The following is a 27729-nucleotide window of genomic DNA, read 5'->3' as shown; positions in this document are numbered from 1 at the left end:
TTATTTAATATTATTATTATTATTATGTGCTTGTGTCCCTTTTTTCACTTTGTAAACAACAGATCACATCAAATAACAAAATTGATAAAACCGCCAAACCATGAAAATGTCGTCTCAAGCCATGATGCCAGCTTGTATGTTGACTTTAAATGAAATACTTTGGAAAGAACGGGCGGGCCGTATTCAAACACTTGGCGGGCCGGATGTGGCCCCCGGGCCGTAGTTTGCCCACCCCTGTGCTAACTCCATACAGAAATGGCCGAGGGTGAAATTGAACCCTGGTCTCCTAGCTGTGAGGTCTGCACACTAACCACTCTCCACCGTGCCGCCTGGGAGCTAATCAATGTGGCGCAAATACACTGCGTCATATCCACACAGGAAAGAGATACTTTATTGATCTCCCAAAGAATATCAATATATATAAAACGGTACATAAAAAGCATCGTGTAATGCATATTCATCTGCACTATATGATGTTTTTGGGCTATGATATCAGGCTACAGTCGGCCTCTCAAGCGTCACCTTATCTGCTGCAGACAAGCCAGGATATTATGGTAAACCCAACCACCCCGATGTCGTCTCTATTCGATAAGAGCATGGAAACAAGGGGAAACACGCAACACACCTCATTTATTCTCCTCATGCTCCATAATTCAATTTCAATCTCCCTCTTGTGAAATGAGTGACTGTGCCACAGCGGAGCGACGTTAATTGGCACAAGTGTTAAAAAACAATGACAGAGCATGGAGGGCGGTCATTGCAATTCTTTGTTAAAAATAGACTATTTCACGGCAACGCTGTATTCCCATGCTGCATCTGACAAATAATCAGCCTGACCTATCCGGAGTCCGCTCGTTGGCGCAGGTCATCAAATAAACACCCAAAAATGATTGGGTCCAGTCACACGCCGCTTATAGCATGAAAATTAGCAATGCCTTTTTTGCTTGCAGGAGGTGCACGTTTTTTTTTTCATTTGATGTGTTTAATCAGGTTCGGCCTTTGCAATGGCGAAGGAATAAGATCAGGCCTGATTGGGGCCTTGATGGCATCTCTGCTCCAATTGCCGAGAAAAGCACCAGCTTTAATCAATCTGCACTGTGGCCTGCAGTGATTGGCTTTCTTTGAAAACACCATTAAAATGCAGGTGTGGCAGCCATATTGGGGTGTGGGGGATCCTACCATCATTAAAGGATCCACATGAATGTTGTTAATAAAACATACTTTTTAGTACTTTAGCTAGGTTCCAATGAGGACAAACAGGTTTCGCTACACGTCTTAAAACAGGGGTCTCAAACTCAATTTACTAGGGGGCCACTGGAGCCCGGGTCTGGGTGAGACTGCATTATTAGCATTATTAGAGCCCTGTAGACATGACAAAACACGACTTATTTATACTTTTTTATTTACAACATATTGCACAACTACAGGGTCTTGAGACGCATGCTAACTCGCAAACTAGAGAGCTAGCGACCTAAACGGTAGCCTTCAAGTTATTTTCTTTAAACTTAAATAGCCAAAATCTTACCACTTCCACACAGATAGGGAGGGTAACTATGAACAGTTATTTGACCTTTAACATGAACATTAATTAATTAATTTTTTCTGGGTACATGATACCATACAGCATCCATATCAAACTTGCACGGGCCGCACTAACATTAAACTTTCATATCAAGGCGGGGGCCTCAAACTAGTGTCCTGCGTGTTTGAGACCCGTCTTAAAACCATAGACCTGAACTTTAAAGTCTTGGGAGCGGTAAGTTTGATTTGTTTGTTTTCTAGTATGACGCTACTGCTAACATGGGATTTTAATGCTAGCAGTGTAGCTAAGCTAGCATTGCTAACGCTTGTGTGTTCTCCTGTCTCCACTCCTTGTTGTAACGCTGTTTGAGGCTCCATAGCTCATATTTTCTAAAAACACATTTACATGCACTACAGTGTTGAAATATATTTGAAAGCCTACCTGTGCAGCAAGTGTTTCCCCATGCGTGTCTTCCTGTTGGCTATTTATAGGTTAAGGTGTGTCATGTGATCAAGGTGCATGGATTTCCTGATTGGGTGCACAAAATCACAGGAGTCAACCCTCAACCCTGATCTAAATCACCTGGTTGCTGGGTGTTGTATATCAAAACATTTTATTTATACATTATATATATATATATATATATATATATATATATATATATATATATATATATATATATATATATATATATATATATATATATATATATATATATATATATATATGCACCTATAATTATATGAAAGGATATTATTCAATAAATATATTGTATACAAGTATGTATAAATAAATTATATTATCAATTTCACTTGGGTTACACATGTTTTTCCTCATAATATTACAATAGTATTCTCTTTATTGAGGAATATTTTTAGTTCATTTAAATTAAATTTAAATTAAATAAAAGACCGTGTTTTGTCCCTCCAAAACATGACTGAAATAATATATTGACTTATATCATATTTATATTGTATTTGGATAACCAGGAAATGTCCCAATTAAAATTGTAGATGGAAGAACCCGAGTTATATCCATTTTTAATGAAATGGCCAGAAGAATGAACTTTATGTTTTGACTTTATGTCTTCGTTGGTCCTAAATATCCTAAATATGTTTTGTTCTGTGAACTTGCAGTTGTTTCGGATTTGTGTGCATTTTTATCAAATACCTTTTTGATCCATTCATTCATTCATTTTCTACCGCTTTTCCTCACGAGGGTCGTGGGAGGTGCTGGAGCCTATCCCAGCTGTCTTCGGGCGTAAGGTGGGGTACACCCTGGACTGGTCGCCAGCCAATCACAGGCCACATATAGACAAACAACCATTCACACTCACATTCATACCTATGGACAATTTGGAGTCGCCAATTAACCTAGCATGTTTTTGGAATGTGGGAGGAAACCGGAGTACCCGGAGAAAACCCACGCATGCACAGGGAGAACATGCAAACTCCACACAGAGATGCCCGAGGGTGGGATTGAACCGTGGTCTCCTAGCTGTGAGGTCTGCGCGCTAACCCCTACACCACCGTGCCGCCCCCTTTTTGATCCCATTATTATAATAATAATGATAATAATAATGATAATAATAATAATAATAATAATAATTATAATAATAATTATAATTATAATATTATTAATTATTATTATTAATAATAATAATTTATTTTTATTATTGCTTATTTATTTATTTTTATTTAAATATATAAATATAATAATACTATAATAATAATAACAATAATAATTATTACCTTATATACTATTATTACTATAATAATAATAATAATAATAATAATAATAATAATAATAATAATAATAATAATAATAATAATATAATAATAATAATAATAATAATAATAATAATAATAATAATAATAATAATAATAATAATAATAATAATAATAATAATAATAAATAAGTAATAATAAAAATAAATATTATTAATAATACTAATAATAAATAAATTATTATTATTATTATTATTATTATTATTATTATTATTATTATTATTATTATTATTATTATTATTATTATTAACAATAATAACAATAATCATTATTATATTAATAATAATAATAATAATAATAATAATAATAATACTTATTAATATTATTAATATACATACGGTAATAGTAATAATAAAATATAATTAATAATAATAATAATAATAATAATAATAATAATAATAATAATAATAATAATAATAATAATAATAATAATAATAATAATAATAATAATAATAATAATTATTATTATTATTATTATTATTATTATTATTATTATTATTATTATTATTATTATTATTATTATTATTATTATTATTATTATTATTATTATTATTACTACTAATTATTATTATTGTTATATTTGGATTCATCCGGCCACCTCTACCCTGTAGGGTTTAATAAAACTATTTTCAAACACATTTGAAAGCCAGGTAACCATGTTATTTCCGTATTTGATCCAGCTGTTGCCCTGGAGCTCCATGTGCAGGGACAAAGCAGTCCCTCCCTCTGTGTGCCGCCTGCTCCGTTGCCTAGGTAACAAAGGTAGCGCGTCGGGCTGCTCGATGGAAGGAAAGATGGAGGAGAATCCTGTGAAAGACGCCGAGATTGGTGTGTACAAACCAGCCTTGCTTGAGTCGGTCCTCGTTGTTGTTCCAAGCGGATGGACGTCCAAACGTTGCGGGTGTTTTATTCCCCGTCTTGCTCCTCCATTTCAAGGCTTTTTAGCTAGCGCGCTAACATCTTTTAGCTAGCAGGTGCATGCTTGTAAACAAGAGTGATGTCACCTGCTTGCTGTGAGCTATCCTTGCTACAATCCACGTTCGCTTTACCAAGTGGAAGAAAATATCACGGCGGTAGAGCCCGGAATATATTAATAACTGCTGGTCGTCTGTCATTTCTAGTTAGCTAGTTTAGCTGTTACCTAGATTAGCCTCCAGTGTAAACTGGCTGTGTTGCTAGCCACATTCCATGACCTCCTCCAGGGAAAGACGAACACTTTTGAACCTTTCACAGCCCGGATTGACTGACACGCGATTAATTTGCCTAATTAGGTGCTTACTTATCTCTGCAACTGTACTAATCTAATCTTCCTCTGGAATTGTTAAAATGACTTTCTAACGTTAGCCCATGATGCTGTTCGAAATGATGAGTTCAGGGTCATTAGGTAATATTTTTAGCACCTGGCGTCGATATACTGAAGGTCTACTTGACCGACTTATGTAACATGTAATTTAGTAATAATAGTACATAAATTAAAGAATGAATATACAGTCATTGAAAACAAAATATGAGACCACAATTGTTTCTTTAACTTCTTGTTAATTTAAATTACAAAAATGTTATCAGAATAACACAATGAAGATAACCAAAACACTGTTTTTGCAGTACAATGACGCTGATATTGGTGTAAGAACTCAATTAATTTTGGTTATGATCATAACATCATGGTACTGGTAAGATATATGATCTTAAATTACACTCATAACAGTGTATTTTATGAGTATATTTGTAAAGAAAAATTTACCTTTTTAATTGTAGGAGTCAGAAAAGTGAACAAAACCTAAAGAAACAAATATTTTTTCCATAATTGTATCCAAATAGTTCTCCAAGTTTAACAAATACACTTTTTAAAAATACCAGTTTTAAAAAATACATTAAAATAACTACGGCCTGTGGTGAGTCAACACATATGCGTATTGAAACAAATTTTATGTATTCTTGGTCTTTTCATTTTCATTTTCAAACTTAAAAATGACTAAGGGAAAGAAAATCCAAATATAAGGCATTCAGAAGGTCCATTCAAAGAGTATTTTACACTGGTCACTGGGTGTCAGTAATGTCACAATGAACAACCAGGAAGTACGCTGTTGAAGTACTCTCCCAATGCTAATGTGTCATGTATTTATATGTAATGTTACACGGGGTAGTACATATGTAAAGTTGACTATAGGGGTGTTATTTCATGTTCAGATGTCTCTCATAATGTTAAAATCCATATTTAGAAGGTTGGGAACAGGTTTTTTGTGCGCTAATATTACCAATTAGCAGTGATAAATGAAATCGTACTGTATAATTTACGACATTGAGATTTGAAGGTAGCATAATTAATAAAACAATGATGATATTTGTTTAGGCAATGGAGCTGGCAGCGAGGAGGCCTTGGTAGGGAATGTCACCAAACTCACAGTGAGCCCGCCAGGCTACACGGGATCTCCGAGAAAAGGACATTTGGTTTTTGATGCTTGCTTCGAAAGTGGTGAGTAGAATGTGGAAAAAAAAATGTAATGCTGAATAAAACCAAAAATAGTTCCAAATACTGCTTGTGGAGCGATGGTGACGTGCTTACTTAATATATTTGACGGCGGTTCTCAAATGTTTGCCTCGATGAATTGGCTGCCTATTCAAACTTGCTCTGACAGTGAGGTCTTCATTTTGTATTTTAATTCTTTGCATGCATAAGCACAATTGTATTTGCTCAACCCTTATGTCATACTCCTTTCATTATCAAGGGTGTATTTATATGGCCTGCCATTGCCTGCTATAGTACAGATCCCACATGTCCATCGTCAATAGCTGTTAGTACCCTGCTAGTCAGCTGGGGCTCCAAGCATGCTGGATCTCAGTTTTTCCTTTGAGGAAACTGCTTGAAGTGACACAAATCATATTTTCCAGATTATAAGTCACACTCATCTACGAGAATCATAGTTTTTTTTGTAGGTTTTCACTACCGAGAGCGCACAAGACACATCGATTTGGCACTGGATTCTGGACGAATGAACAGAACAGCATCCCATCCCAGAATGGACTCTAAACTGAAACCAGCAAAATGCAACAGCATGGAAAAAACGAACCTTACTCAATTTTAATTGAAGACCCCTGTATATAGTATATTAAAATAAATACCGTATATAATTTAACATGTAATGGTAATGGTTTAATTTCATTTGAACATGCAGATTATACATCAGATTACAATTGAGTGCATCCCATAATCAGTTCACAGTTCCACTCCAAAAGGAGAAGGAAGAAGCAAAGCTTATTAAATCCTACCCCTCCATCTGGTACTTTTACAATCAGTAACTGTGACATTTGTTCACTTCCTGCTTTCCTAATATAATTCAAGTTTTTGTTTTTATATTTTATTATTTTTTGTATTTAAAATAAAAAAAATATTTAAAATTAATTTTTTTAATTCTTTTTTTTTAATTAATTTTTATTTTTATTATTATTATTTCACATACCGAAGTACAGGGTGATATGAGCATCCAATGACATAATGGGTACCATAGTCAGTGTCAATATAGTGATATATATAGCACATCATGACTGGTTCAATACTCTTCATCCTTGTATTTAGAAAATTTATTTTATTTATTAATTTATTTTATTAATTTTTTTTTAGTTTTTACTTTTTTTTTTAATTTTTTTATTTTTTTGTCCCGTACCAAAGTATGCGGTGATATGACCATCCAATGACATAATGGGTACCATAGTAAGTGTCAATATAGTGATATATATAGCACATCATGACTGGTTCAAGACTCTTCATCCTTGTATTTAGCAAATGTATTTTATCTATTAATTTATTTTATTAATTTTTATAAAAAAAATTTTAGTTTTTAAATTTTTTTTTTATCTTGTTGAGAAGTATTGGATGACATTTTTAGCTAATTCAATACTTTTATTGGATGACATTTTTAGTTAATTCAATACTTTTCTACAAGAGAAATGTGATCTTATTTGTGAAACAAATGAAACAGCATACAGGACTTTTTTTGTTGCAGAATATTTTAGAATTCTTGTCTGCTTTGCAGTCCTTCTGTCTGTAAGTAATGTGCAACTACAATGATATGATACCTACGTGATATTGTAGACATCACACTAATTTTGTCTATTTTAGAGATTGTAGCTGCTGGGGTCGGCTACTGACTAAGTAAATACACACATGATTTTGAGTCCATTTTAATTCATTTAAAACACAAAAATTAATATTTGGCATTCGAATATGACTGATACATTTCTACACACTGTGAATTGTCTTCTTTGCTTTTCTTTTCTACATTTGCTCATTTCCACCAATGACATGGTCAGAGGAGCTGAGACATTGATTAATGGGTTCTGAGCTCCCAGTTGGAGATCAGCTAACATACCAGTATGTCTGCCTCCGGATGCATCCCCTGAATGATTTATGGAATTGATATATTAATATCTCTCCGGTAAATGCATTATTAAAGTTACAATGGGGGGGAGGATGATGTTTGCTTGCTCATATCAAATGAACAGGGTTTACAGTATCTCACAAAAGTTAGTACAACCCTCACATTTGAGCAAATATTCATATATTTTATTAACTTGTATCCTTTAAAAATGAAACTTGGACATAAATAACTGAGGGTTGTCTGTGTACTTTGTAGACTGTAGGTGAGACACAATATCCATGCTTCTCAGTTCTTGGAGTTCAAGTTTCTTCGAATGAACCGCAGCTCTCTAGTGCTGGCAGCACTAATGCAGCCCCAAATCATGACGCTACTGCCACCATGCTTGGCTGTAGGTAGAGACACAATTTTCATGCTTCTCAGTTCTTGGAGTTCAAGTTTCCCCGAATGAACCACAGCTATCTGGTACTGGTGGTGGCACTCATGCGCCCCAAATCATGAACTCCTACCACCATGCTTGACTGTAGGTAGAGACACAATTATCATGCTTCTCAGTTCTTGAAGCTCAGGTTTCCCCGAATGAACCGCATCTCTTCCAGTGTTGGCAGCACTCATGCAGCCCCTGATCATGACGCGACTACCACCATGCTTGACTGTAGGTTGAGACACAATTATCATGCTTCTCAGCTTTTGGATTTTAGGTTTCCTCGAATGAACCACAGCTCTTTACTGGCAGCACTCATGCAGCCCCAAATCATGATGTTACTACCACCATGCTTGACTGTAGGTAAAGACACAATTATCATGCTTCTCAGTTCTTGAAGCTCAGGTTTCCCCGAATGAACCGCATCTCTTCCAGTGTTGGCAGCACTCATGCAGCCCCTGATCATGACGCGACTACCACCATGCTTGACTGTAGGTTGAGACACAATTATCATGCTTCCCAGCTTTTGGATTTTAGGTTTCCTCGAATGAACCACAGCTCTTTACTGGCAGCACTCATGCAGCCCCAATCATGATGTTACTACCACCATGCTTGACTGTAGGTAAAGACACAATTATCATGCTTTTCAGCTCTTGGATTTCAGTTTTCCCCGAATGAACCGCAGCTCTTTACTGGCAGCACTCATGCAGCCCCAGATCATGACACTACTACCACCATGCTTGACTGTAGGTAGAGACACAATTATCATGCTTCTCAGTTCTTGGAGTTCAGGTTTCCCCGAATGAACCGCAGCTCTTTACTGGCAGCACTCATGCAGCCCCAAATCATGATGTTACTACCACCATGCTTGACTGTAGGTAGAGACACAATTATCATGCTTCTCAGTTCTTGGAGTTCAGGTTTCCCCGAATGAACCGCAGCTCTTTACTGGCAGCACTCATGCAGCCCCAAATCATGATGTCACTACCACCATGCTTGACTGTAGGTAGATACACAATTATCATGCTTCTCAGTTCTTGGAGTTCAGGTTTCCCCGAATGAACCGCAGCTCTTTACTGGCAGCACTCGTGCAGCCCCAAATCATGATGTCACTACCACCATGCTTGACTGTAGGTAGAGACACAATTATCATGCTTCTCAGTTCTTGGAGTTCAAGTTTCCCCAAATGAACCGCTGCTCTTTACTGGCAGCACTCATGCAGCCCCAAATCATGATGTTACTACCACCATCCTTGACTGTAGGTAGAGACACAATTATCATGCTTCTCAGTTCTCGGAGTTCAGGTTTCCCCGAATGAACCGCAGCTCTTTACTGGCAGCACTCATGCAGCCCCAAATCATGATGTTACTACCACCATGCTTGACTGTAGGTAGAGGCACAATTTTCATGATTCTCAGTTCTTGGAGTTCAAGTTTCCCCGAATGAACCGCAGCTCTTTACTGGCAGCACTCATGCAGCCCCAAATCATGATGTCACTACCACCATGCTTGACTGTAGGTAGATACACAATTATCATGCTTCTCAGTTCTTGGAGTTCAGGTTTCCCCGAATGAACCGCAGCTCTTTACTGGCAGCACTCATGCAGCCCCAAATCATGATGTCACTACCACCATGCTTGACTGTAGGTAGATACACAATTATCATGCTTCTCAGTTCTTGGAGTTCAGGTTTCCCCGAATGAACCGCAGCTCTCTACTGGCAGCACTCATGCAGCCCCAGATCATGACGCTACTACCACCATGCTTGACTGTAGGTAGAGACACAATTTTCATGCTTCTCAGTTCTTGGAGTTCAGGTTTCCCCGAATGAACCGCAGCTCTTTACTGGCAGCACTCATGCAGCCCCAAATCATGATGTCACTACCACCATGCTTGACTGTAGGTAGATACACAATTATCATGCTTCTCAGTTCTTGGAGTTCAAGTTTCCCCAAATGAACCGCTGCTCTTTACTGGCAGCACTCATGCAGCCCCAAATCATGATGTTACTACCACCATGCTTGACTGTAAGTAGAGACACAATTTTCATGCTTCTCAGTTCTTGGAGTTCAAGTTTGCCCGAATGAACCGCAGCTCTCTACTGGCAGCACTCATGCAGCCCCAGATCATGACGCTACTACCAGTGTTGGCAGCACTCATGCAGCCCCAAATATTGTCATTGCCACCACCATGCTTCATTGCAGGCAATACACAGTTGTCTTGCCACTCACTTGTTGGAATGAATGTTTCTCCTTAGTAAACCGCAGCTCTCCACATGACCACGACACAATCATGCATGACTGTAAGCGAGCCACAATTATCTTGCCACTCATTGGAATTCTTGTTTCCTTCAGTGAACCACAGCTTCTCTAGTGCTGGCGGCACTCATGCAGACACATGGCCATGCCACTGTCACCAACAGGCTTTGACTGCAGGTCATACACAAGGATTTTGTGCTATTTGTGTTTTTGTGAATTTGATCAAAATTGGCTAATAATCCCTCGAATGTCACGTCGTGCTGTAGTGACGCTTCAATTTAGGATCTTTGACTGACCAAGCGGAGGTACACTTTTAGCTTGACCTGTGCTCACTCATTACCACGTCTCATTAAACGTTATGGATTTCTTTGTAGGTACAGCTGAGGCAGGCATTACTTTCTCCAAAAAAAAGCTTTTTACAAGTAACCATATGTGCATGAAATTGCATTAAATTGACATCAATTTTTTTGCCTCGGATTATATGCATGTATATGTTTTCATTGAAATTATTTGAATTATCTTACGTTCAGAAAAGGTGTAGCCCCTTCCTGTGGTTGGCAACCATGTGTTCATTTCTGAAAGCATATACTATTTGTATAACAAAATATTATCCAGTGTTTAGATGTCGTGTAAGCTGTTTGCCAAAGGTATGAAACCCAATTTACATTTAGACGAGGCTAAACTCACACCGTTGTCAGCCATACGCACTGATGGACGCCTTATTTACATACGGTGGGCGTCTCAAACACAACAGGTCACGCTAAACTATGACATACTCTGTCATTTTGTGCATGATTTCCGCAGAAGGAACGTGCAAATATTCATAGTTTACTTATAAAAATGCACACTCACTATAGAGCAGGGGTCTCAAACACGCGGACCGCGGACCAAATGTGGCCCGCAGGACACTAGTTTGAGGCCCCCGCCTTGATATGAAAGTTTAATGTTAGTGCGGCCCGCGCAAGTTTGATATGGATGCTGTATGGTATCATGTACCCAGAAAAAATTATTACGTTTGATTAATGTTCATGTTAAAGGTTAAATAACTGTTAATAGTTATCCTCCCTATCCGTGTGGAAGTGGTAAGTTTTTGGCTATTTAAGTTTAAAGGAAATAACTTGAAGGCTACCGTTTAGGTCGCTAGCTCTCTAGTTTGCGAGTTAGCAAGTGTCTCAAGACCCTGCAGTTGCGCAATATGTTGTAAATAAAAAGAGTATAAATGTGACTATAGTCGTGTTTTGTCATGTCTACAGGGCTCTAATAATGCTTTGTTAATTTTAATCTGAAAAAAGTAATTTGTCTACCCACCAACTATATTAAGTTTTTATTATTTGCCGTTTTATTATTATTATTATATTTATTTATTAATTACTGATTGATTGATTTTCTTTATTCCTGATTTGATTTATTATCTTATCTTGTGTAGAAAAATAAAAAGTAAGATATTTGAGAAAAGTGGAATGTTTTTTCAGAGCTTTTCTTGTAGAAAATTGGAACCAAAGTGAATTTTTTTTTAAATTTTTTTGTTTTTAATAATTTTTTTTTTTTTTTTTTTTTGGGAAAACCAGATGCGGCCCAGTCTCACCCAGACCCGAGCTCCAGTGGCCCACAAGTAAATTGAGTTTGAGACCCCTGCTATAGAGAATAAACTGTTAATCTGCAAAACTTAAATTCGGTGTCTATTCTTATGTTCACAAGGCAAAGATTCCTTAACCTGATATCAAAACGCTAATTATTTTTGGAGTAAAATCCAAATGACATTCTTATCTAGCTTTGTCACATTTGTTTCCTCCCACAATCAAACTGTTTACATTTTCGGCTAAGTCCCGAATTCTTTTGTGAAAGCTTCCACACGATGTTGCTGACGAAAGTCCCATCTGTTGTAACAAAGGATGACACTGACAGAGCGGGGTTATTGTTTTCCTGCACCTCTGGACTTTGCAGATGTAATTAAACACTCACTGATTAGTCAGACTGCAGCCTGCTGTCACCGACTTCTTTGGTCGAAGACGTCCCCCCCCCCCCCCCCCCACGGGTGACAAATGTTTAATGGGGTCCATTGATAAGCACATCACAGACTCATCTGCTTTTGCAATCGATTCCGTCGATAGAATCGAACTTATGCGGCGGAATGCAGAACAGTCATGCACAGTCCGGTGTTTCTTTATGCTGCAGTCCAATAAAGAGTCCGGGGCCTTTTGAGACTCTGGAAATAGATGTGCTTGAAAAAAAAAATGTGAGGCCAACTGGTTAGCTTGTTAGCTCATCAGCTTGCGAGCTAGCGGCTGAGCATCCAGTGTAAACAATGCATAATATGACTGTAATGGTGACTATGGGGTTGTTATTTCATGTCTATAGGGCTCTAATGTTATAATATAAAAATTATGAACAAGGGAATTTATTACCCGTCCTTGCCCTTGTTCGCCTCCAATTTTGTGTGGAAGTGGTACGTTTTGGGCTTCTTCCCTACTCTGTTTGCAACCCTTTATTCTTTCTTAGAAAAAAAATAAATGTGAGGCCAACTGGTTAGCTTGTTAGCTCATCTAGAGCCCCTGCAGCATAAGAGCATCCAGTGTAAACAACGTATAGTATGAGTGTAATGGTGACTATAGGGTTGTTATTTCACATCTATAGGGCTCTAATGTTATAATATAAAAAATATGAACAAGGGAATTTATTACCCGTCCTTGCCCTTGTTCGCCTCCAATTATGTGTGGAAGTGGTATGTTTTGGGCTTCTTCCCTACTCTGTTTGAAACCCTTTATTCTTTCTTGGAAAAAATAAAATGTGAAGCTAACTGGTTAGCTTGTTAGCTCATCTACAGCCCCTGCAGCATAAGAGCATCCAGTGTAAACAATGTATAATATGAGTGTAGTGGTGACTATAGGGGTGTTATTTCATGTCTATAGGGCTCTAATGTTATAATCCCTATTCAGAGAATCAAATCGGTTATTGTCGGGTTTTAACCAATTAACTGCTATGAACAAGGGAATTTATTAACCGTCCTTGCCCTTGTTCCCCTCCAATTATGTGTGGAAGTGGTACGTTTTGGGCTTCTTCCCTACTCTGTTTGAAACCCTTTATTATTTCTTAGAAAAAATAAAATGTGAAGCCAACTGGTTAGCTTGTTAGCTCATCTAGAGCCCCTGCAGCATAAGAGCATCCAGTGTAAACAAAGTATAATATGAGTGTAGTGGTGACTATAGGGGTGTTATTTCATGTCTATAGGGCTCTAATGTTATAATATAAAAATTATGAACAAGGGAATTTATTACCCGTCCTTGCCCTTGTTCGCCTCCAATTATGTGTGGAAGTGGTATGTTTTGGGCTTCTTCCCTACTCTGTTTGAAACCCTTTATTCTATCTTGGAAAAAATAAAATGTGAAGCTAACTGGTTAGCTTGTTAGCTCATCTAGAGCCCCTGCAGCATAAGAGCATCCAGTGTAAACAAAGTATAATATGAGTGTAGTGGTGACTATAGGGGTGTTATTTCATGTCTATAGGGCTCTAATGTTATAATCCCTGTTTAGAAAATCAAATCAGTTTTCCATGCCCAAACTATGAAGATGTTTGATTTATTAGCAATGGAGTTTATATAAAGGAAATTAATTTATTGTTGTCGGGTTTTAACCAATTAACTGCTATAAACAAGGGAATTTAACTAAGGTAATAACACTCTTAATGCGGAAAGTCAGGCAGAAGTGTTGGGAATTTGCACCCAGAAGGTAATAGATTTTTCCTGAACTAGCGATGCGCAATCCTGCTGATAGTTGACAGATAGTATGGAGAGTTTTTTTTGTTTTATTATCATTCTAAACAGCTTAGTTTTTGGGCTGGGGGTGGATGTTGCTGCCAAGCACTCCGCATGATGTACATTAATATTTATGATGTACACGACAATCATTTGTCACACGGTGTACAGGATCTGGGAATCCACTCCCACAGAAACAGACAAAAAAACAAAAAAAAACACACACAACAACAACAAAAAAACAGCGCACTCTTAATCTCCCTTGTGCTATTCGGCATCTAAAACATTCATATACAAATATATTTGAAAATATGAGCTACTGTTGCCACATTGACGCATCTCTGTAGGGTATACACTGCCAAACATGAACTGACACACATACTTTGGGTTTCGATTTGGGTGTTCAGACAACTATTTACACTCTCTCAAACCTGATTACCATCATGCCTTGCCTAGCCACTTCAACAAGGAGACCAGGGTTCAATTCCCACCGTCGGCCATCTCTGTGTGGAGTTTGCATGTTCTCCCCGTGCATGCGTGCGTTTTCTCCGGGTACTCCGGTTTACTCCCACATTCCAAAAACATGCTAGGTTAATTAGCCACTCCAAATTGTCCATAGGTATGAATGTGAGTGTGAATGTTGTTTGTCTATATGTGTCCTGTGATTGGCTAGCGACCAGTCTAGGGTGTACCCCGCTTCTCGCCCGAAGACAGCTGGGATAGGCTCCAGCACCCCCGCGCGACCCTCATGAGAATTAGCGGTAGAAAATGAATGAATTAATGAACATTATTAGAGCCCTGAAGACATAAAATAACACCCCTATAGTCAGAAAGATAAAATCCAGAGACAGATATCGGGCTGATAATTATCGGTGACCGTTGTCATCGGACAAAATGGTATTTATGAGTGGAAAACTTCAATTTTCCAGTGTAAACAAGAGCGAGACAACACTCTACTGTGATGAACGCTAAGTCAAGAGCTACATGTTGAGGCTGACTGACTCTGATGAATGAAAACGTAAATGCAATGTGCCATTCTACTTGTTTGATAGGCCAGTCATGGACGAAAAGAGCAAAAGGAACGTTATCTTGGCAGGCTAGTATGCTACGCCAACAGGTGGTTGTGTGCCCACAGTGGAACTCTGTTGTGCAATCAGAGACCGGAAGCCATTAGCTTGATGTTTTCACATGCATCAAGAGTTCAGGACACGAAAACCATCAAAACATGGAAAAGAAATCATGTTTTTTTCCACATAACTAGCCGCTACATGTGAACGCATTATTGGTCATCGGAATAATTAGGATGAAAATTACATTATCCATGTGTAGCTTGAGACATCCACTTCATCTCCAGAGTGGGAAGGGGCAACAGCGAATCAAGAAAGGAGTTTAAAGTCAGCTGACCGATGAGATGCGATCCACCCAAACTACCATTGCGATCGGTGGCGACATGCTAAATAGTTAGCAAATGCCATAACAATCATAAGATACCGGTGCTTGATAAGAGTGGACAAAAGGAGAAATATCATTTTTGCTACCAGTACCATCCATGCTCCAGTGACTTTCTCGTTTCAATATAAACGAAGAAAGCCGAGCCCGAGGACAGCAGTGAGATATGCAGGCAAGCCGCACATATCTGATGATGTACAGACCTGCCTTCACATTCTGAAGAGAGTGCAATTTTCAGGCTAGTTTTATAATTGTATTTCCCCCCACCCCCCCTTCCTTCCTTCCAGAAGACCCTACAGCAAGACTGGTGTGATCCATCTGAAGTGGTCGCTGTAGTAATGGGTCATAGTGATGCGCTCACCATTGGTAATGGTTTAATTGTGTTATCAATCTCATCCAGATGGTGATTCAGCCCCACAGCTTTAGGCCCCGGCTACTGTCAAACATGAAGCCTTCATATGAGCGGAACTGCGAGCTTAAAACGGTAGGTTAGCTGTGGCTTTGCACTAACCAAGTCGTTTCATGCCATCGTTTTACGAGCTAATTAACTCAAACCTACAGGGACGGAGGACGGGCTCGACTCGGTTATGTGCCTTTTTTTTTTCTAGGAGCTTCGCATTTCGCTCTACTATGTACTAAGAGCATCCTTAGAAGAAGCTACAATCGCAGATAAAAGTGCAGGGACCTAAGGAGTCCTTGGCAAGCCCAAGGCAACAAGAAGGTCAACAGGCCTACTTAGAAGGCCTGTTATCATCTGGCTAACATGTTATCAGAGAGCCTGCAGTAGTGTTTATTTACAGTTATTGCTCCCTCTGGGTGCACACTTCAATGGCCTGGGGCTGATTGCGCTGTAATGAGTTCAGTAACACTTGGGGCCGATGCGGCAAGAGAAACAAGAGAGGCAAGAAATCACTAGCCAATAACCGATAGGTCAGATTGAAAACAACTGTAAGGAACAAGAGAAAACAACATATTGGAAATGTCAGGCTAGCGGACAAAACTCTGATGTGTGTTATTTTCACGGAACCTGAAGCACGGGATGTTGCCCGATTCAGATTTGGTAAAATCCACCGTGTGTTTGCCGAAGTAAACAACTCCGATCTCCATCGTCGTGCCCGTCTATTTTTGTGACAAATTGTGATGTTTGTTAGCTTTTGATGACGTAGGCTGCACTTGCATCCGATAAATATTGAATTTATTACCCGTCCTTGCCCTCGTTACCCTCCAATTATGTGTGGAAGTGGTACATTTTGGGCTTCTTCCCTACTGTATTTAAAACCCTATTCTTTCTTGGAAAAAATAAAATGTGAGGCCAACTGGTTAGCTTGTTAGCTCATCAGCTTGCGAGCTAGCGGCTAAGCATCCAGTGTAAACAACGCATAATGAGTGTAAAGGTTGACTATAGGGTTGTTATTTCATGTCTATAGGGCTCTAATGTTATAATCCCTATTCAGAAAATCAAATTGGTTATTGTCGGGTTTTAACCAATTAACTGCTATAAACAAGGGAATTTATTACCCGTCCTTGCCCTCGTTACCCTCCAATTATGTGTGGAAGTGGTACATTTTGGGCTTCTTCCCTACTCTATTTAAAACCCTTTATTCTTTCTTAGAAAAAAATAAATGTGAGGCCAACTGGTTAGCTTGTTAGCTCATCTAGAGCCCCTGCAGCATAAGAGCATCCAGTGTAAACAATGTATAATATGAGTGTAATGGTGACTATAGGGGTGTTATTTCATGTCTATAGGGCTCTAATGTTATAATCCCTATTCAGAAAATCAAATTGGTTATTGTCGGGTTTTAACCAATTACCTACTATAAACAAGGGAATTTATTACTCGTCCTTGCCCTCGTTACCCTCCAATTATGTGTGGAAGTGGTACATTCTGGGCTTCTTCCCTACTCTATTTAAAACCCTTTATTCTTTCTTTGAAAAAATAAACTGTGAGGCCAACTGGTTAGCTTGTTAGCTCATCAGCTTGCGAGCTAGCGGCTGAGCATCCAGTGTAAACAACGCATAATATGAGTGTAATGGTGACTATAGGGTTGTTATTTCATGTCTATAGGGCTCTAATGTTATAATCCCTTTTCAGAAAATCAAATCGGTTATTGTCGGGTTTTAACCAATTAACTGCTATAAACAAAGGAATTTATTACCCGTCCTTAACCTCGTTACCCTCCAATTATGTGTGGAAGTGGTACGTTTTGGGCTTCTTCCCTACTCTGTTTGAAACCCTTTATTCTTTCTTAGAAAAAAATAAATGTGAGGCCAACTGGTTAGCTTGTTAGCTCATCTAGAGCCCCTGCAGCATAAGAGCATCCAGTTTAACAATGTATAATATGAGTGTAATGGTGACTATAGGGGTGTTATTTCATGTCTATAGGGCTCTAATGTTATAATCCCTATTCAGAAAATCAAATTGGTTATTGTCGGGTTTTAACCAATTAACTGCTATAAACAAGGGAATTTACTACCCGTCCTTGCCCTTGTTCCCCTCCAATTATGTGTGGAAGTGGTATGTTTTGGGCTTCTTCCCTACTCTATTTAAAACCCTTTATTCTTTCTTAGAAAAAAAAAATAAATGTGAGGCCAACTGGTTAGCTTGTTAGCTAGCAGCTGTCTAGAGCCTCTGCAGCACAAGAGCATCCAGTGTAAACAATGTATAATATGAGTGTAATGGTGACTATAGGGGTGTTATTTCATGTCTATAAGGCTCTAATCTTATAATCCCTATTTAGAAAATCGAATCGGTTTTCCATGCCCAAACTATGAAGATATTCGATTTATTAGCGATGGAGTTGATATAGTAGAAATTAATTTATTGTTGTCGGGTTTTAACCAATTAACTGCTATAAACGAGGGAAAGCTTTGAGGAAAAAAAGTTACATCGGGATTGACTTGCAGTGTGAACGCAGCCTTAGAACATCATACAAACGACACATGAAAGACCAAAAATCATAATTAATACCACATTTGACTACTGGAAATGTCGATTAAAACTCGTGACTGCTAGCATTTGCTGACATTTTGCAAAGATGAGGTTCTGGTTGGCTCATATCGGTGCCATCAACAATTAACTTATATAACACTGTTCTTGTTTGTACCACTTTCTAGCAGAGCAGGCTTCCGACTGCCACTTTGGGAATGTTTTCCGTCAATGATTAGACATGACATAATAGAACAGGTCCAAATGTCAGGCAGCATTCTTGGATCGTTTGCTTACTTGGCTTTTCCTTGCTATTATCCCGATGCTATTATCCATCCTGCACATTTCAGCAACCGTTTTCATTACTGTACATCTTCTCAAGGGATAATACTATGGATATACTTCAGATAGTGAATGCATGGCTTGTATAGCGGTATAGATTTACTCCCCGGTGAACACACGGCCATTGTTGTCTAAATAGCTGGGAATCCGAGTCGGGCGATAATTGCGTCAAGCATGGTAGCGGTAGCGGCATGAATCCTGCCAGCGCTGGTGAGCTGTGGTTCTTTAATGGAAATTCCAACATGTACTAAATAAACTGAATAATCAACGTCGCAAACATCACATAGAAACAAATGACCAATAAATGGCATCCATCAAAAGCAACAGCCCTACCCCCAATAACCCGACTTTATCTCAAATATATCTTTCGACATTTCCCTTGGCTTCAAAGGAGGAGAAGAAGTGAAGAGAGGAATTTTAGTGATCTGAGCAGTGAAGCGTCTCTGTTGCTGCCAAGGACATGTAAGAGAGACAGAGCGGCTAAGAGTGCCTCTCAATACATCACATGTCAGGAGTACGCCCTCACATTCAGATGAATGGATCTTCGTTTGGAAAGCCCTCAAGAGTCAGAGTAATTTAAGGTCACTGAGCTTCATGGGGAAAAAAAAAAAAAAAACATAGCAGGCAGAAAGAAAAAGCAAAAGGTAACAAGAGCGAGGAGTCACATCTTGGTATATTATTTCTTCAATTAAGCTAACTGAATGTAGTTTTTTAAGTTAAAGAAATAGTAATGTAATTTCTACTATATCAACTCCATCGCTAATAAATCAAATATCTTCATAGTTTGGGCATGAAAAACTGATTTGATTTTCTGAATAGGGATTATAACATTAGAGCCCTATAGACATGAAATAACACCCCTATAGTCACCATTACGCTCATATTATGCTATATTGTTTACACTGGATGCTCTTATGCTGCAGGGGCTCTAGACAGCCGCTAGCTTGCAAGCTGATGAGCTAACAAGCTAACCAGTTGGACTCACATTTATTTTTTCTAAGAAAGAATAAAGGGTTTTAAACAGAGTAGGGAAGAAGCCCAAAATGTACCACTTCCACACATAATTGAAGGGGAACAAGAGCAAGGACGGGTAATAAATTCCTTTGTTTATAGCAGTTAATTGGTTAAAACCAGACAACAATGAATTAATTTCTATTATATAAACTCCATCGCTAATAAATCGAATATTTTCATAGTTGGGGCATGGAAAACCGATTTTCCATGAAAACCGACTTGGATTTACCATCCATCAATTAATGGTAATGGTAATGGTAATGGTTTAATTTCATTTGAACATGCATCAGATTACAATTGAGTGCATCCCATAATCAGTTCACAGTTCCACATGTCCAAAAGGAGTAGGAAGAAGCAAAGCTTATTAAATCCTACCCCTCCATCTGGTACTTTTACAATCAGTAACTATTACATTTGTTCATTTCCTGCTTTCCTAATATAATTCAAGTTTTTGTTTTTATATTTTATTATTTTTTATTTAAAAAAATATTTTAAATAAAAAAAATGTAATTTTTTTAAATAAATTTTTATTTTTTATTATTATTATTTTTAGTTACGTACCAAAGTAGGAGGTGATATGAGCATCCAATGCCATATTGGGTACCGTAGTAAGTGTCAATATAGTGATATATATAGCACATCATGACTGGTTCAAGACTCTTCACCCTTGTATTTAGCAAATGTATTTTATTTATTGATTTATTTGATAAATTTTTATAAAAACAATTTAGTTTCAATTTTTTTTATTTTTTTAAATTTTTTGTCCCGTACCAAAGTACATGGTGATATGACCATACAATGACATAATGGGTACCTTAGTAAGTGTCAATATAGTGATATATATAGCACATCATGACTGGTTCAAGACTCTTCATCCTTGTATTTAGCAAACATCAACATGGATACCATAAGGTACCATATCACCTCTTACTTTGGTACGTGACAAAAAAAATTAATTAATAAAATAAAAAAAATATTCATGAATGAATATTTTTCTATTTATAAAAATTATGAATAATTCATGAATTTTTTGTATTTTATTTTTTATACCTTTCATTAATTAATTATTCATAAATGAATAATTTTGTATTTTCATTAATTTTATTTTATTAATTTAATTGTATTTTTTGTAATAAACTATAATAATATATCATATTTTGTATTAATTTATTTAAATTTATTTTTATTTTCATTTCATGAATGAATAATGTTTTATTTTATTAATTTATTTTATTTTTAATTTTTTGTCCCCTACGAGGTGATATGATCATCCAATGCCATAATGGGTACCTTAGTAAGTGTCAATATAGTGATATATATAGCACATCATGACTGGTTCAAGACTCTTCATCCTTGTATTTAGCAAACATCAACTGCTTGTATTGTTTCTTGAATTGGCTCATCGTTGTGCATTGTTTGATTTCCTTACTCAATCCATTCCATAGTTTGATTCCACATACTGAAATGCTATGGCTAGCATAACGTAGTCCTAGCATAGAAGTGTTTCAAATGTACTTCTTCCCTGAGATCATATTTCTCCTCTCTTGTAGAGAAGTATTGGATGACATTTTAGCTAATTGCTTATTTTTAGCCCTATGCATTATTTTAGCTGTTTGAAGATGAACTATATCAGCAAGTTGAAGTATTTGTCATTTTAGAAATAAGGAATTAGTATGTTCTCTGTAGGCGGCATTATGAATTATCCTTACTGACCTTTTTTGCAGTACATTTAGCGAGTGAAGATTGTTTTTATAGTTATTAGCCCATATTTCCACACAATAAGTAAGATATGGTAGAACCAGAGAGCAATAAAGAGTGTGGAGTGATTTCTGATTGAGAACAAATTTTGCTTTGTTCAATACTGAAATATTTTTTTTTACCATGTTTTACCATTTAAAATATGTAACGTAAGTGAGTATACCTGTTACGTGGGTGGGTAGTTTCTAGAAACTTGGAAGGTGACCTCTTTAATCTGGCCTGCAGATGAAGTGATAAGGCATCAAGAGAGAAGGCAGGTTTTAAGAAATCATGAGGCTGGAGATTGATGTTGCCTTAGTGACAACTTGCCTTGAGACGAGCAGGGTTAGAGAAAAAAAGACAGACAGGGACGAAAGAAAAAAAAAAAAAACGTTTAGCTGCAGGACTAAACTAAACCCCAACACTGAGGCTGCTGGCTGGAATCAATTCTGTCTTTATCAGCCCCCCTCGTCTGTGTCCAGGAGTCCTGCCCACACAGCAAAGGAGCTGAAGGGGGGAACGGATATGTTTTCCGATAATGAAATTGAACACAGCAAAAATGGGTTTAAAAAGGTGCCTGGCTCCAGTCCCTTAGCGGTACAGCACTCTTTTAATCTCAAGTCTATTAGCTAAGAAAGCTGCGGTCAACTTGCTGCTGCCTTGTGTGGGCTTGCACCTTTATAGCATGGTGCAAAACCTGTCAAATAATTCTGATAAAAATGTACAGTATTTTACATATAACACATAAAAATGCATGAGGACTTTAAGAGCCCACTCGTTGACCAACGGTGTGTTAAAATTCAGAACATGACAAGGCTCAACACTGTAACCACGCAGTCCATTTCATTTGGAAACAACTGCTATTACCACAGTAATGGCTGACTGTGCGACGGACTTCCACCTCAGGCCTCGGGCGGGCGGACGGTACCGCTGCCGTTGCCGCTGCTGTGTGATGATCCATCTGCATGGCAGATACCATCCATCCGGCGGATGGCTACAGGCTGCAGACCGGCCCATTGTGTGGGCTGAGAACTGTGACTGCTCCCTCTTGTACATCTGTAATGGGATTACATTAGCCAGGTTCTTCTGCCACCCCTCTTCAGATGAATTTCTCCTCTCCTGCAGACATACTCGTGTGTATGCTGAATATTTACTCGATTGTAACGTCTTGTGATATTTTAAATTTATTTTCTTGTGACACTTTTTGTGGGTGAACAACCTGCATGAATTCCGCTCAACTTCTCATAGCTGATGATGTCATTAGCCATGTTTACATGAGGAGTTTTTCTCTTTCCGAATGACCTTTCCAAAAACAATGGTATACATCAGTTAGCTAGATTGCACATTTATTGAATACTGTTTAGAATCTGGGCGAAATTGTACATGTTGGCATCAATGTTTATCTGAATGAACTGTAGGTCAGTATTTGTTATTTTAGAAATAAGGAGGTAGTATGTTCTCTGTAGGCGGCATTATGAATTATCCTTACTGACCTTTTTTTGCAGTACATTTAGCGAGTGAAGATCGCTTTTATAGTTATTAGCCCATATTTCCACACAATAAGTAAGATATGGTAGAACCAGAGAGCAATAAAGAGTGTGGATTAGATTTGGCCATCAGTTAGCTAGCTAGCACATTTATTGAATACTGTTTAGAATCTGGGCGAATTTGTACATGTTGGCATCAAGGTTTATCTGAATGAACTGTAGGTCAGTATTTATGATTTTAGAAATAAGGAGTTAGTATGTTCTCTGTAGGCAGCATTATGAATTATCCTTACTGGCCTTTTTTGCAGTACATTTAGCGAGTGAAGATTGCCTTTATAGTTATTAGCCCATATTTCCACACAATAAGTAAGACATGGTAGAACCAGAGAACAATAAAACTTCTAATTTTTGTTTTGTTTGTTTTTGTAAACTAGTATAACAGTATATTACAACTTAATAAAAATCATCTTTATTATTAAGGAATATTCCTTTTATAGGAAAGGAATATTCCACCCCCATGAATCCGATTATATATTCATTGGGAAAGGCACTTTTCTTTCAGAATGAGGTGTATACAAAGGTTAGATTTTTTCCGTTTGAGCAAATAAACCCAATGCAATTGGAATTTGGGTCCATGTATACATGGCTACTGTGTCTGTAAACCAGTTGAAATCAACAGGGATAAATGCATTTTTCTTGATTACGGCCATGTTTTTCCACTACTTTTGTTCAAATTCTACAGGCATGTTCTTGTCCAACCCCTAAATGGGTCTACCGAGTTTGGTGGTGGTTCGGCGAAATACCCTGAAGTTACAGTGGGTGTTTTTCGTGAGCACTCTGGGGTTTCATAACTGCACCACCACTATGTTTTATCAGAAAATGATATTTTGACATTTTCACCTTTTTGTGTGGATGAGAAATTAACAATGCAAACAAATAGTCTTGAAAACAACATGGGCTGTGCTAATTTCCATTTAGTACTACAGTATTTCTTCCTGTTTCTAAGAAGCTGTCATAATTTTCACCCAAGTATTTTTGGGCAACACCAGGGTCAAGCTGCTCATTTAACATAATTTAAAAATGTGCAAATGTCCTTGTATCCTCTCTCAAGGACAAATACATCTGTTAAACGTAGCTCGTCAAGACACCAATGAAGAACATGATGAAGAAAAATGATACACAAGAGGAATGGACCTCATGTTCTCAAGGACCAGATGTTGTCTATTCTTCGCACAACCTTAACTTTCATTCATTCATTCATTTTCTACCGCTTTTTTCCTCACGAGGGTCGCAGAGGTGCTGGAGCCTACCCCAGCTGGACTGGTCGCCAGCCAATCACAGGGCACATATAGACAAACAACCATTCACACTCACATTCATACCGATGGACAATTTGGAGTCGCTAATTAACCTAGCATGTTTTTGGAATGTGGGAGGAAACCGGAGTACCCGGAGAAAACCCACGCATGCACGGGGAGAACATGAAAACTCCACACAGAGATGGCCGAGGGTGGAATTGAACCCTGGTCTCCTAGCTGTGAGGTATGCGCGCTAACCACTCAACCGCTGTGCCGCCTTAATTAAAATTAAAATTAAAATTAAAATTAAAATTAAAATTAAAATTAAAATTAAAATTAAAATTAAAATTAAAATTAAAATTAAAATTAAAATTAAAATTAAAATTAAAATTAAAATTAAAATTAAAATTAGTGGTTGCGTGGTTAGCACGCATACCTCACAAAATTAAATTAAATTAAATTAAATTTTTTGTCACGTACCGAAGTACGGAACCATTCATACCTATGGACAATTTGGAGTCGCTAATTAATGTTAATGTTTTTGGAATGTGGGAGGAAACCGGAGTACCCGGAGAAAACCCACTCATGCATGGGGAGAACATGCAAACTCCACACAGAGATGGCCAACGGTGGAATTGAACCCTGGTCTCCTAGCTGTGAGGTCTGCGTGCTAACTACTCGACCAACCTTAACTTCATTCACACAAAAAGCAATTTTTTGGTTTTTATGGTTTTTCACTAGCAGCGAGTCCTCTCCTCGCGAGCGCACCCCCCCCATCTTGGTTATATGTATTTCTCTAAAAGGGCACCCACACAGAAAGCAGTTGATGTTAGTATGGAACTAAATGACATGGCATTGATTTAAATGCTCAGGCCACCAAAGTGTTTGAATGCGGAGCTAGCCACCATAAAATTAAAACAGGGATCAATGGTGTGTCATATCCTTGCTGCTTCGCGGGCTGAACGTGTAATTCGGACTTGGAGGCTGCAGCCATCTCTCACGTCAGGGCCTCCGGCGTTGGGCTCAATAACGCAGCCACCCATGGCTGCTGTCTGTTAGGACCCACGCTGCAGTGTGCACCAAGTGAAACTGAAGGGTGTCCATTAGCGGTAGCGTTTCTCCGATCTACTGGTGGTGGTACGTTGGAGGCGGATGTAGTGATGTGATTGTTGAATCTGCATAATTGGCCATGATGCACTCGCAAAAACGTGGAAAGCAGCAGGTGGCCACAGCGGCACTCGTTGAGAAGAGCGATACGTGAGCGATACGTGCTTTCATGTCAGCGTCGGCAAAAGACTCTTCCCTAAATTAGTTACTTTTTATTAAAATGTAACAATGGTATACATGGAAAGGAATATTCAAATCTCTTATCTACATGCGTCGCTATAATCAACCAGAATAGTCAATGGGGCATGCCCAGTAAAATGTAAACATCAACATCACGTGCGGTTTTGAAAAGTTTGGATCAAAACCAAACTTTCCTGATGTCGCGTCAAGATTCAGAACTGTGTGAAATAAGTACGGCCATGACAGTAGTACCTGTTATTATAAATACGAGGGTGATAATTATTATTATTATTCTTTTGTTATTGTCGTCCTAGTCCAAGATGTACCCCGATAATGTTCCCATAATATTTTGACATTAGTCTTATAACTAATAACCTTATAATAAGTCTTATAACCTCAATCGGATTGGGGAAAGGAATATTCCACCCCTGTGAATCCGATTATATATTCATTCGGATTGTCAATGGGGCATGCCCAGTAAAATGTAAACATCATTAAACATCATGCGACATCCTGATGTCGCATCAAGAAACAACATCAGGGATTCAAAACTGTGTGAAGTAAGTACGGCCACGACAGTAGTACCTGTTATTATGAATACGAGGGTGATAGTTATTATTAGTATTCTTTTGTTATTGTCGTCCTAGTCCAAGATGTACCACAATAATGTTCCCATAATATTTTGACATTAGTCTTATAACTAATAACCTTATAATAAGTCTTATAACCTCAACCGGATTGGGGAAAGGAATATTCCACCCCTGTGAATCCGATTATATATTCATTCGGATTGTCAATGGGGCATGCCCAGTAAAATGTAAACATCAACATCACGTGCGGTTTTGAAAAGTTTGGATCAAAAACAAACTTTCCTGATGTCGCATCAAGAAACGACATCAGGGATTAAAAACTGTGTGAAGTAGGTACGGCCACGACAGTAGTACTTGTTATTATAAATACGAGGGTGATAATTATTATTATTATTATTATTATTCTTTTGTTATTGTCGTCCTAGTCCAAGATGTACCCCAATAATGTTCCCATAATATTTTGACATTAGTCTTATAACTAATAACCTTATAATAAGTCTTATAACCTCAATCGGATTGGGGAAAGAAATATTCCACCCCTGTGAATCCAATTATATATTCATTCGGATTGTCAATGGGGCATGCCCAGTAAAATGTAAACATCAACATCATGTGCGGTTTTGAAAAGTTTGGATCAAAAACAAACTTTCCTGATGTTGCATCAAGAAACGACATCAGGGATTAAAAACTGTGTGAAGTAAGTACGGCCACGACAGTAGTACTTGTTATTATAAATACGAGGGTGATAATTATTATTATTATTATTTTGTTATTGTCGTCCTAGTCCAAGATGTACCCCAATAATATTCCCAATGATTGACACTTTTCTTTCGGAATGAGATGTATACAAAGGTTACATTCTTTCCGTTTGAGCAAAAAAAACAAATGGAATTGGAATATTTGGGTCCATGTAAACGTGGCTATAGTCTGACGCAGTCAGAAGTATTAGTGAGCACAAGTATGGAAAATGCATATTCATTATTGACTCTATGAAGACCTTGCCGGGGAGGATGATGTTCAGTGGCCATTATTGACACGGCCATAATGAGTGCGCTTACCAGTGTTTTTGTTGGGAATTTATCTGAAAAGTGATTGATGCCATGACACAGCCATTGCAGCCGAGCTCAGTTTAACTCTTAAAAGCGGAACTGCACTTTTTTTGGAATTTTGCCCATAATTCCCAGTCCTTATGTAGAATATGAACACATTTCTTTCCCTTTTCTGTGCAGTATAACATAACATAGCATAGCATAGCATAGTGTTAGCATATCTTACACCTATTCAGCCTGTTCTCTATTCTTTTATTGTTAGAACTTGCCTTCCAAGAGGACGTAATGTCTGTTTTGGTCAAGTAGTTTGGAAAATAAATTACCCGCAAAAAATGCCACTTATACTCCAGTGCAACTTATGTATGTTTTTTTTTACCTAATTATGCATTTTTGGCTTTTTGTGACTTATACTCCGTAGCAACTTATAGTCCAG

The 27729-nt window shown here is 37.8% G+C and overlaps 1 protein-coding gene across 1 annotated transcript in view; it reads left to right on the top strand.

Annotated features, from left to right (window-relative positions):
• The first annotated feature begins 4054 nt into the window (after nucleotides 1-4054).
• Nucleotides 4055-27729, top strand: part of agbl4 (AGBL carboxypeptidase 4) — a 392166-nt gene continuing 368491 nt past the window's right edge. The window contains exons 1-2 of the mRNA XM_058073430.1: nucleotides 4055-4137; nucleotides 5663-5785. Coding sequence (XP_057929413.1) covers nucleotides 4092-4137; nucleotides 5663-5785 — 169 coding nt within the window. The 5' untranslated portion in view covers nucleotides 4055-4091. The remainder of the gene's footprint in view (nucleotides 4138-5662; nucleotides 5786-27729) is intronic.

Source organism: Doryrhamphus excisus, chromosome 5, assembly GCF_030265055.1.
Source record: "Doryrhamphus excisus isolate RoL2022-K1 chromosome 5, RoL_Dexc_1.0, whole genome shotgun sequence".
Lineage (NCBI taxonomy): Eukaryota > Metazoa > Chordata > Actinopteri > Syngnathiformes > Syngnathidae > Doryrhamphus > Doryrhamphus excisus.
This window is presented reverse-complemented; position numbering and strand designations above follow the sequence as displayed.